Genomic DNA, 12,811 nt, shown 5'->3' with positions numbered 1-12,811 from the left:
CCCCCCCCCCCCCACACGCACACACACACAACAGGAACACTACCAGGACAACTTATGACAACATCAAGAAAACTAAAAGAACGGAAGATCCACCAACCCTCATCAGCTTCTTCCACAAATCCAACTACCCCCAGGAAGAATGGACAGTGCATACGCTAACCTTCTAATTTTCTGATTTTGAAGGAAGTTTTATTTTGGAAAACTAACACACCAACATTCTGGAGCCAGTAAGGTGCGGTGAGGTTCACGGCTGGTGAGGCACTGACATCATCACTCACATTTACAAACAGATGAACCCCACAGAGCAGCTTATTCACCATTAGATTAGCAACAGTTAAAGTCCCCCTCCAATAAAAACCATGTTTTTTTCAGTTTTTAACATGTTTGTGTGGCATTTTTCTTCTGAAAGGGAAAAAATATAATAAGAAATCATTTTGTGTTTGCATTTCCGAGTATTTCTCCTTTTAAGTCGCTGTCACTCAAAGTCCCCGAGAAAAACTTTAAATTCCTGAAACTTTCATACGTCACAGTAGCTAGCTAACCGGATGTAGCTGTAGAGGCCGGAGAAGATAAAAAAACGTCCCACTTCTGTGCTGTTAAGGATTATAATTCAGTGAAAGACCATACTGATGTTAGCTTTCATTATTTTGTGATTGAAATTCATGTCCACCCCCCATGCAGTGAAGCCGCGGGTTGTTTTTAGGTTGGCCTCACATTTTTAAAATGAAACTGAAAGTAGGCCGGTGGCGACCGTGAGTAGCAGCGGGCCGGGACGAGCAGCAACAGCACCGCTTGTAGCAGCCCCGCTCAGGATCCACCGGGTGGTTTAACCGGACACCGGAACCGTTCTCCTGAACGTAACCATTTGTCTGCATCTAAAAACGTCACCACTGTCTGCACACATTTAGAAAACAACGCGTGATTAGATCCTTTCTGTATTCTGGTATTTCATTAGATTTCTACTTCAGGTGAATTCAACAATCAGCATGTGCTAGCATGAAATCAGTTCTGAGCTCCAGCTAGTGCTGCTGCTGCTGCAATGCAGCTTAAATGATCAGGTTTTATTTTATGTTTATTTCTTCATGGTCTTATCAAAGTCTGTGTCTTGCTAGCATGTCTGGGGGGGGATAAGGGGCGGGATTACACTGCTCAGCACCATAATCCACGCCCACACAGGGATTTTTTTGGGAAAGAAGGCTTCAGATCAACAGGTAAAATGTCTTTTTAAGACTTTTAGGATGTGGATTTTTTGTTAAAAACTTCACAGTCCTAATTAGGGCTGTCAGATTTGTCGCGTTAATTACGCGTTAATCTGACACGTGCTTGACGTCGACAATTTTTTTGACGCATTAATCGCGGATTTCCTCATACATCCCTTTCCATACCGCGCGCGCGGGCGTCCCGCCCTCTAACTCACCGGCTGCTCTCACTAGAACACAGGCGGGTCTCCAACCACCGAGCTAAAACCGGCCGGCGCTAGGACCTGGAGAGCTCCTGCAGCCTAACCGGTTCACGTCCAGTACCATGTCTGGTGGTACCGGCTCGCGTCCGGCGCTGCGTCCCGAGAGCTGCGGACCTCCGACGTTCCGAACAGCAAGCTCACCGGGGGACGTTTTAAATGTTCTGGAGGTTTAAGCGTGATCCAGCCCCAGCATAGCGGTCTGTCTGCCGGCATATTCATGGCGTGAGCTCCGCTGGACACGTCGGTGCATCGAGCTGCAGCCAGAGAACGCGGCGGCAGTAACAGACTGTCAAACTATCCACAGAGTATCCCGCTTTTCTCAGTCTTTAATGTTTTAAAAAACAAAAGTTCATTGGAAATGATAAATCTCTATTTCATTTATTACTGCAGTTCAGCAGAGGAGGAAAAGATTTGGTCCTGACAAAAAATGAACATGAAAATGTTATGGAAATGTTATTTTTGATGTTTATTTTATTTGACTGAACGTTGATTGAAGTTTTGAATTTAAAATGCCCTTCACTTGCACTTGGGCTTTTGTTAGGCATTTTATGTTACAGCCTTTTATTGTTAAGAAAGTTTATCTCAATACAATGTTACAAAATAAAGTATTTCTGATGAAAACTTAATTTTGCCATTCTTGTTTTCATAATTAATGTAGAACTGCTAAATTCCATGAAGCACACGTTTTTTTCCTAAAAAAAAAGCCCAAATATTAATTTGCGATTAATCGCGAGTTAACTCAGGAAATGCGATTAATCGCGATTAAAAAAATTAATCGCCTGACAGCTCTAGTCCTACTTAAAACCCCACTGGGGACGTTTAAAGAAATTTTAAAAAATTGTTGTAGGGGGACTTTATTGTCTGTTTTTTTTTAATTTAATTTCCAAAATTTTATTCCATTTTCAAACTGAACGATATAAAGAAATCACCAAGATTGTTATTGACTGACATTCACTTATAAACAAAGTCTTTGCACCTCTCATGAGTTATGTGTCTTTAAACAAGTTCCCGAGTTTAAAAAACATAATCCTAAATTTAGAAAATGAAGCTAAACCATGTTATAGAATGACTGGACGGCTGCCCCATTGACAGTAGGCTAAATAAAGATGGACACGAGACGTCACTCATAGAAAATGCCTTTCCTCCGGTTCCAACAAAATCATGTAAATTCAGTCACCATTTTTCAGTCAACAATGTGGAGAAGGTAGAGAGAGAGGCAGAGATGGTTATTAGTGCAGAGGCAATCATGTGCTGACAGAGTGACATAATGATGTGTGAGAGGATGGAGGTCGTCAAGGAGGACACAGAGATTGGATGTGAGGGAAGGGCGGGATCAGTGCGCTGTAGAGCTGGGCGATATGGACCAAAAACTAGGGATGTCCCGATCAGGTTTTTTTGGGCCCGATCCGATTCCGAGTCATTTGATTTTGTGTATCTGCCGATACCGAGTCCCGATCCGATACTTTTATAAGACATTTAAAACATGAATAAACTGAAGAAACAGATTAGTGTTGTCCCTTATTTATATTTCATTAACCTTCTTTTATCATTAAAAACTAAAATAAAACACTTCTGTGAAGTATCTTTAATAAACAAGTAAAAATACATCAAATATAAACTAGGAGAAAAATACAGTTTTCTTGTTATATAAGTGATAATTAGTCATGTGATAAAATTTAGTGACTTTAGCTTTAACATCTTTAGAGCTATTGAACATTTTTGACCAAATGTGATTCCTTACCTCATTTAATATACTTAAAAAACAATTTATGACTTTGTTTTAGCATAAAATTTGATGAGTGTTCATGAATAGCTGATATCATTATTAGTTTTAATTTATTAGTTTTATTTATTTAGTTATGTTTAAGATTATGTGCTTATTTTTTAAGTTCTTAAGACATCACATTTTCAGTTTTATTACCACAGTAGTTAATTTTCTTAACTGTTATTTCTCTGTCAGATAAATAAAACAGGCATATCAAAGGACAGCTCGGGTCCTAAGGAGTTAAATCACGGCGCTAACATGTAGCAGTTAGCAGCTGCTGTGTAGCCATCTGTCTGCAGCATGAAGAGCTTCACATTAAAAAGAAACAAATACTGTATTTTTCTGTTGGAATACCTTTATAGCTTGTTGGTTGAGTTATAACAAACCAATAGAGACACTTGCTGTCAGTTTAAAGTGTTTTTAAAAGAGTTATTGGTCCCGGAAGTTAGCTTTCTAGCTAGCTTTGTTTACATTAGCCTTCTGCTTGAGCTGCTGCTGTTTTCTGCTGCGTTTTCTGGTGATGACATTTTCGGATCTATTCATGACATGCAGACTTCTAGTGGAGTATTCATCCATAATGATAAGATTAAATATAAAGCTCTGATCATAATGAGAATAAATGAAATATCCGATCCTGATCGAACAAAGGAGTCTGATTCCGATCGAGTCCCAAATCACGTGATCGGCCCCGATTTCCGATCACGTGATCGGATCGGGACATCCCTACCAAAAACAATCTCTGATTTTTTTCATTCCAAATTCAGTTTTTGATTTTAATAATGTTTTTCTCCCTCCTTTTACTTTCTCCAACAAAAGTTACAAATGAAACTATTTTTACAAACTATTTTTAACAAAAACTATTGCATTTTCACATCTCCTGTGGAATTTTGCTTGAAGTTGAAGTGCAACTAAATATAAACTAAAAATGTTTGTTGAACATTACAGCAGGTGTTTAGTGAGCTACGGCTAACTTCATTCTGATTGGAAGAGAACCGAGACCGCCTCTAAAGATGGGTCAGAGAGCGGTTCCTGGTACAGCTGAGGTGTCGAGGTAGTTATCAGCTCCAGGAGACACATTCTGGAAGGGGAGAACTACCTCGGCACCGCGGCTGCACAGAGAACGTGGGTGTGTGTTCGTAGTAGTCTGGGGGCGGGGCTTGCAGCACAGATTTTTCCTGGAGGGGGCGGTTCACATACAACCTGCTTGTTTCCGTGGGTACGGGGAGGGGACTGCTGCAGAGAGTGCAGGATTTTAGAGGATTACTCTTAAATTCTTGAGCCTGCCCATAGACTGTCAATTAGCCTCCCTGAGCCTCCTCAGCGTGACCAAACTTTGTAAACAAAACCACACGACTACTCTTTTGGGGTTCTTTATAGTGAGGAATGAACAGTAAAATGCCCTTAAAACATCATAAAGTAGAATTTCATGGTAGGGCCCCTTTAAACATTCAATTGTAATAAAACATTTATTTGGATTCACAATAAAGAGTTCCCCTGCTTTAACACAGGTCACATTTCATAGTCTCCCTTTTTCCTGGATTTTTTTTTTCAGTGTAATCTTATATTTTTTTTAAAATAAAACCCAGTCCATCTTTGTGCCACGCCTCTTCTACAGAATTTTTCAGTTTTATAAAGTTGTAAAAATCTTCAATGGCGGTCAGATCTTTGTTTTCATTCGGTAATACTGGACTTGTTTTTCTAGGAAAGGCTGATCTTTGGGGAGTGAGAGAAGTGTGAATGTGAATAAAGTTCAGTGAGGAGTTTCACAGCCTCAAAACATCTGTAATCATACTTCACCTATATGTACAGCTCTATTCCAATTTATACAATACTTGGTCCCAACAGGTGTGTGTGTAACTATAGAGTGTGTGTGTAGACAGGCCCCGCCCATTCTAGTTTATCACTTAGTCCTGGTTGTTTTATGATGTTGCTTCCCTCTGTTGCCATCCTCTTCTCACCCCTCCCCCACCCTCTTCTGGTCCAACAACAAAGAAAAACAAATAAATAAAATAAAACATAATCAATATAAATAAAGTTTAGCATTAAATACAACAGGGGTTTATACTCAATAAATCCCTGTTGTGACAGTAAAATCTGCCCAACACAAGAAGCTCTCAGCCCACATCTGTTGGCTCAGCTGTTGGACAGGACAAGTTTAAAAAATAAAATAAAAAAAATAAAATAATAATAAAATACTTGGTCTCATAGAAATCCAGCCGGGAAAGATTAATTTAGTCTCTGTGAACAATTTTCAAACAGTTGGCTCTTCTGTGAATTCAAAGGGACGCCCTCCATACATCACCACAAAATCCACAGTCCCTAATTGGTCGATGTTCAAGCTGATTTCCAGTAACTTGCAAGTCACATTCAATGACCACATGTTTTTGTTTGTGGGGCTGAAAACAGTCATAGAAACTTGCTTAGATGTGTGAGTGTAATATTTTTGATCCCAGAAGCCCAAAATGCACATTTAGACACATTTACACAGACTTTTATTGGAAATGACCACTTGAACATGCCTTGCAGAGGCCTATGTAAAAAACACAGTTGAAGTCAACTGAGTTGTTTCTGATTAACTTTGCTCTGTAATACTATCCATCTGTCAAGTTTAGGTGATGCTTGCACAGGCTAGTAGAAGACTTTAGTCCAACAGAGCAATCATCAGAAGTACTTACATGGACAGAAGTGCAAAATTAATATGACCCTCATTTGCATAATGTGTGCAAAATACTCTAAAAGGAGAAATGTGCATGAATGTTTTCTTTAAGTGGGGTGGTGTTGGTGCAAAAGCCAATCAAACAGTGGCTGCAATGCTCCTCATTTTAAGGGGAGGGTGGAGCCTTTGCTGAAGGAGCTTCTCAGCTTCTCCACATGGTGCAGAGGGGGGCAAGGTTTTGTTCTTCATGGGTTTTAGTTTGCACTTCCTGTACGGGACATCTATGTTTATCGTCTAGTTGAATTTGTTATCCAGGTGAACAGCAGAGCCCTTAAAGTAGTCCGCTACTTCTGTCATGGCAGCAGCTGCCCTGCTGCTAATCATCTGATTCCCTCCACCTGTGCCTGCTTCTATAAAGCTCTGCCTCTGCCTTTCAGTCTTGCTGGATCGTTGCATTGCAAGCACTCAGAAGACTCACCTGCTCTGTTTGTTGCCAGCAAAATCCTGTTCTACCTGCCCGCCTGCCCTACTCAAGCCAGCCTGTGTTTCTGCATCTGCTCTAGTCCTCATGGTGCCTGATTCTGTCTGCCTGCTCCTGTCTCTCTGCTGCATCATTTTACCCCAAGCCTCGTAAGTCCCCTCAACTTTGAGTTTTGGAGCTTTTCCCAGAGACCTCTGGTGATTATTATTTGAACTGAAAAACAAGTTTGTCACTGAACCCCAACTTCCTGAGTTTACTCGCCCTCCTGGCTTTCCCTCGTCTCATTACCATTTGTGTCTGGAGCCATGCCTTCCTTTTGCTCTCAGAGGACTCCACTCCGTCCCTACAGTCTCCTCAGCCCATGTCCGTGTATTGGCTGCATTGTTTGACGCCAGGGGGTCCCCAAGACAAAGACTTAATAAATCTGGTTTCTTGAACTTCTGGGTTTGTCATATTTTGGGTCCCTAAAAGCTTACCCTGACAACTTCATTGATTGAACTCTTTATGTTCACTGGAGGCTGAAGGTCTTACTGATCACCTGCTGGTGTTGAGGTTCAGGTAGTTCTGTTCTCACCAGAAGACCAGACGATGACTCTTTATTCGCTTTCCCTCCTCTCAGACGTCATCAACCACAACATGCTGAGCTGACTTGTCAAAGGATGATCCTCTCTCTTCATCAGATAAAATGTCAGGACCACATTATCAAGGGGATGAGATCCCAGCACAGAAACCACCTACGACTGTTTTTCACTGGATAGGAACTTACTTCAGACTAACATTCAGCATGTGTGCAACCACCCGTCAGATCTGGTCTGCACTGCCCCGGATCAGTCTGGAGCCGATGTCATCTGCCTGTGGATCTTCTGGTCTTCGTCTTTCTCAGATCTCTCCTTGATCTGTGGACAGGTGTTGTGTAAATGTTATTCTGGCTCTGATTTAAACTGAGTTTAAGGGTGCATTCAGACTGGACACACTTAAAGTGAACCAGAGTTTATTTCCCCGATAATCTTGAAAACATTTTCTGTCAGAATAGACTCAAGTAGACCCTGGTCAAGAACCACAACGATTTTTAACAGTCTTCTCAAAACTGGAGAATGAATCTGCTTCACTTAAAGCAGCAACAGACAGATTAATAAAAAGTGTTGATTTGGAGACGGCACTGTTTTTAGTTCTAATGCTATGGCGCTAATAATTATGCTAATGCTAACTTGCTCCTCTATGAGTCTCCCCTATGTAAATACGTACTGGTTTAACGTCGGACAGTATTTTCACGGACCAGCCTTTAAAACGTGGTCGATAAATACAAGATTCATTTGTAGGACATTCATAAAAAAACTAACAGACTTGAATCCACTGTGTTTTAGCAGAGTCTGTTGCATTACAGAGCCGGTTTACACCAAAAACTGTGATCTGTCAGATGTTTTGCTGAATGTCCCGCCTCCTTAAAGTTGCATATTTAATTTTTATAATTATCTTTTCAATAACAATAACCTAAAATGTGTTTTCACTTGTTTTTTGTTTTGACTGGGTATAAAATGTGATCACCTGGAGGCAGAACTTGGAAATCTCGTAAATCTGTCCTTGTTTTCTCAGCATGTTTGAATTTGAGTTAAGTTAGATGACAAAAAAAGATGTGTTCATAACATTTATAAATTACTTTTTTGCAATTTCATCATCTTAAAAAAACCAAAACAGTCGGATAAAAGTTCTAAAATTAAAACCTCTAAGGTATTTCTGTGTAAAATAGTGTTATAGTTTAGCTGGTAAAAAGTTTGTTTGGCTGGTAGATTTTTTTAAATCTACTGTACAACTTGGTCGGTGACTCAAAAATCACATTGCAGCCCGATGAGGAGGAATTATTGTGACTGAAAATCTGACAAAAAACAGGGTAACATGCACTTCAAATTGTGCAGAATGCATGTTACTTCTAAAACTGGAAACACCATCAATCTCTTTTACCATCTGAAGCAGTGCCACCAAACATGCTCAGTCTAAGACATTGACTGTATATAAGAACTGGACAGAGCAAGCCCCCCTACTTCCGTGTTCCATATAGGAAGTACCACTGGGTTCCAAAAAGGCCAAAGTCCCATTGACTTCCATTGAGAAACAGACAGTTATTTCTCAGTCATTTTATATGTCAGAATAATCATTCTTCCTCTGCTGCTTTCTGATTAACTTCTTTTTTCTAATCCTAATTTTTTTTAAAGATTTTTGTCCATTATCACAAGTTATTAGAGTTATAAATTGACCAATCAGATGGCTCAATAAGCGTTTGTGGGTCTGACGTCGACCGTCTGGGGGGTTTGATTGACAGATGACGGGTAGCCAATGGGAGCAGACTTCATCAATGGGTCCGTGAAGACCTTTTAACACCTACTTTACAATTCAACAATGTACCAATCATTGTCCTACTGTTGTTTTCCTCAATGGAATGTACCGATGCAGCAGTTTAAAACAACAAGAGGAGCATGCTGTCGACATTTTTAGATGAGGATTTACTCTGTAGAAATAGATTTCACTCTGAGGTTATGTGCTTTGGACTTTTTTGTTTGTTTAACGTTCGTTTTTCTTTATTTCACTGTTTTGATTGTAGCTTATAAATTATAAGTTGTGTATCATACGGAATGGTACAGCTCCTCCATAAAATCACCAACCAAAGTTTCATCTTCTTCACTTTTCCAGCTTCAGCCTGAATTAGACGCAGCCGTCTGAGGAGCGCAAGACAAACTTGAAAGGACCTGGTCGTATTTTTAAACAGAAAAAAGATCCAGATGTTCACTTGTTAGGATGGTTATTTATTTTAAATACCGCTGAACGCGCTTCTCACGTGCATCTGATCAGACTGTAACGTGACAAAAGTGCAGCGGCGTCACCCAAATGCTCCTTTTATCTCAACAAAAAGGAATAAATGTAAGTAAATCCAAAAGGACCGCTGACAGAATCAAATGTTGGAATGGTTCTCCCTCAAAGACTTCAACAATGACTTCTACAATTCTCTGGTGTTATTAAAGTAGAAGTTGTTTACATCCGCGGTCTCGTGGTCGAGGCGTGGAAAGAGGCGGACACTCACAATAAACTCACTCCAGATTGGTGACAGTACTTCCTTTAGATTCCATGACTCAGCTATGACTCACACAGACTCAGACCAATCACTGAAGATGGTTGCAGACGTTTGCAATATGGTGATAACCGTATCAGGAAGTGACGGTGAAAGCGGTGGCCTACTTTCACGAGGAGAGGAAGTAATGCATTTCCAATGGGGGACCTCATGGCTCGAAGTCCAGTATTTTTACAGTCAATGATCTAAGACTGAAATAAACAATAATTCTGGAGCAAAAACAACTAAGTTCAGTTCTGCACAGCAGCAACGGTCTAAACTATGAGAAGAAATTCACAGAATTTGCTTTTAGTTTCTAGTTTAGTCACGGGATGTTGATAAATATGCCAATTTATTTTTTGTTCTGTAGAACTTGAAAATATTAGAATTTATTAGTAGAATTAATGCTCGTTTTTAAATGGAAACGATGAAACAGTTTAGTGGTCTGTTTTATTCATGATATCTTTTGAAACTTAAAAACCTTTGTTTTAATTCCCCATTCACTTTGTAATATATATGCCTTTACTTTGTTTTCTGGAAAACAAACAAACATGGTAAATGGTGAATGTGGGGTTCAGTATCTTGGCCAAGGACACCGCCCTACCACAGCACCAAAAACATAACAGTTCCATCATGTCCCTTCAGTGCATCTGTTGTGCTTATGGTAGAAAATAAATATTTAAATCTGAACAACCTGATCAATACAAATTTATGTAATGAGCCACAGAGAGTTCCAATTTGAGAAATGTAGGTATTAATAAAAAGGTATCAATAAACCTAAGTATGTTAATGAACCTTATTCTGCTTATTGTGCTAATAAATTTCTTACTAACGCCCTATAAATACAATAATAATTTGTTACCAAAGGCAAAGGCAGACGTAGCATTAGAAAGTGTTCACCGCACGTCGACGTTGTCCTAACTAATCGTGGCAGCCCTACGGTGGAACAGGAGCTGCAGACAGATGATTGCATGACATTAAAACAAAAGGAGGAGGAAAATGAATATAGCTACCAGTACTCTAAAAAACAAGGACCATGTAATATTTACAGGCCGAATGTTCACATTGTTCCACAATAATAATAAATGACTCGACATACAATGTAAAATTAATTTAAATACAACATTGTGCATTATTATTTCCACTGTTAATATTCTTAACACTGCTGCATTTTTGGTTCTTAATTGCACGGTTAATGAAGTTGTTACCCTGAAACTATGTTATTATTACAAAGACACACTTGTATTTTTTAATGATTTTATTTATTTATTGTTCAAAAGAATGTTAATTTAACATATTGTGTTTTAAATTCTAAAATAAAAGGTGTTCATGTACATAGTTTATGATTTGTCTTCTCCTTCCTTGTTTTCACGCAAAAAAGTATCGATAAGAATACAGGATTGATAAGCAGTTGCAATAATAGGAGTAGTATGGTTAGATCTTGACGATACCCTTCCCTACTTATCAGTCTACCTTCTTAGCTGCTGTCTCCTCAGTAACCACCTTGCAGCATGTCTCTACCTTACCAAAGTGGCAGTAAAAAGTGTTGGACTTGACATTGATACTGACGTTCTAAAATGGTCAGCGAACTATGAATGAAATCAATGAATGAATGATTTGGTTTATTTCAACCAATCGGGTCATAATACATGAAATAACATCAATAAATCACAAGTAGATCGCTTGAAAGGGAGTGGAAGGAAGCGAACTTATATAATCCCACCTCGACTCGACCATACCATTTTCTCTACATGAATGATCAATATCCGGTTCAGGACTTAATATCATAATATATATAACATAGTTTAAATAAGTGATCTATCAATACAATGACTGTAAAGTGCAGGACATTTATGAGTCTTTCTCGCGTTGCTTTGCTTCGGACTCATAATTCCTGGCTGAAGAGATCTTAAGTCATGGGGTTTTGTGTACAAGCTTTGCTTCAAAGCAGAAAATGTTTGGTAGGTGGTTGTCTGGATTTCAGACCAGACACAGGGTTGAGGACTTGGCCTAATCAACAGACTTTTCCAGTCTGAATACACCCTCAGATGTTTTGAGTTAGGAGTGAACCCTGTGTGACCCGCATGGATCTGGCTCCACGAGCATGGGATTTGGGTTTGACTCAGCTTTGAACCTCACAGACATCCTCCAGTTCTGAGTGTTTGACTTTATGTCTGCAGATCATGTTCTGATCTTTCTTTCATCACACGTCAGTCATACAACCTTAATGTTCGATTTCTTGCAGATTCTCTGGCACCTTCATAAAAAGATGAAGAACATCTCCAAGAAGTCCCAGCGCTCCAAACAAAAGGTTAATTTCTCCTTTTCTCTTTAGTCAAATGTTCAGTCTTTAACAAACACAAAAATCCATAATATTCTCTTCAGAATATTCAGGTAAGTTCTTTACAACCTTCTGAAGAAATGTCCAACGTGGAAATATTTTCATTACAATCAGAACCTCCCTGGTCAGCTGTTTAGCTACTTGGCTCTGCTCAGAGCTCTGAGTGGGCGGAGTTCGTGATGAAAGGCTGGTTAATCAAGTTATATTGGTTTGATAAGGTGGAACGGGACTTCTGTGAAATGGTTGGTCCAGTTCTGAGCCTGAAGAAGGATAATACTAACAATAATAAACTTTTTATCTTTTGTCCTCTTCAGGACGCTTTAGATGACTGTATTAAATAAAACTGTTAAAAACAACATCACAAATTGCAATCTAAGACAAAACAAATGAAATCATAACAGTAAGGTGTTTTAAACAGGTAAGCTTTGAGTTTTGTTTCAAAAGCAGCCATAGAAACCTTATGGATATCAGGGAAACGATGGGATCAGACTGATGGAAGCTTTGCACCCCACGGTGCTGAGGTACAGATGGTACAGGGAGGTGAATGGGAGGATCAGAAACGGCTTTGAAGGTGAGTGGAAGGATTTTCTTCTGCATCCTTTGATTAACTAGAAGTGAATGAAGCTGGTGAAGAACAGGAGTGATGTGGAGAAAAGGTGGAGTTTTAGTAGAGATGCATGCTGCTGTTCTGGACCAGCTCAAGTTTATGGATGGATTTTTGGGAGATACCGAAATAGAAGGGAATTCTAGTAATCAAAACAACAGATAACAAGACTGGATGAGAATGGATACGGAGCACCGACTGTTTAAAAAAACTGGATTGAATGTGTTTAACATCACACACAGAAAAAGGTTTCCTTCCGGCTCCAACCAAATTAAGCCAATTCAGTCAACATTTTTTCGCAATTCAGACACCAACATGTTGGAGGCAGAAGACGTCAGTAACCAGTCAGTCTCAGTCACCATTTCTATGGCAATCACTCCCCCCAATGAGGAGTCAGCTCGC

At 39.5% G+C, this 12,811-nt stretch overlaps 1 protein-coding gene across 1 annotated transcript in view; it reads left to right on the top strand.

Annotated features, from left to right (window-relative positions):
• galr1b (galanin receptor 1b) overlaps positions 1–12,811 on the top strand; it is a 27,200-nt gene that overhangs the window by 2,990 nt on the left and 11,399 nt on the right. The window contains exon 2 of the mRNA XM_024261187.2: positions 11,710–11,775. Coding sequence (XP_024116955.1) covers positions 11,710–11,775 — 66 coding nt within the window. The remainder of the gene's footprint in view (positions 1–11,709; positions 11,776–12,811) is intronic.

The sequence above is a fragment of the Oryzias melastigma genome, unplaced genomic scaffold (assembly GCF_002922805.2).
Source record: "Oryzias melastigma strain HK-1 unplaced genomic scaffold, ASM292280v2 sc00184, whole genome shotgun sequence".
In the NCBI taxonomy this organism is placed as follows: Eukaryota; Metazoa; Chordata; class Actinopteri; order Beloniformes; family Adrianichthyidae; genus Oryzias; species Oryzias melastigma.
This window is presented reverse-complemented; position numbering and strand designations above follow the sequence as displayed.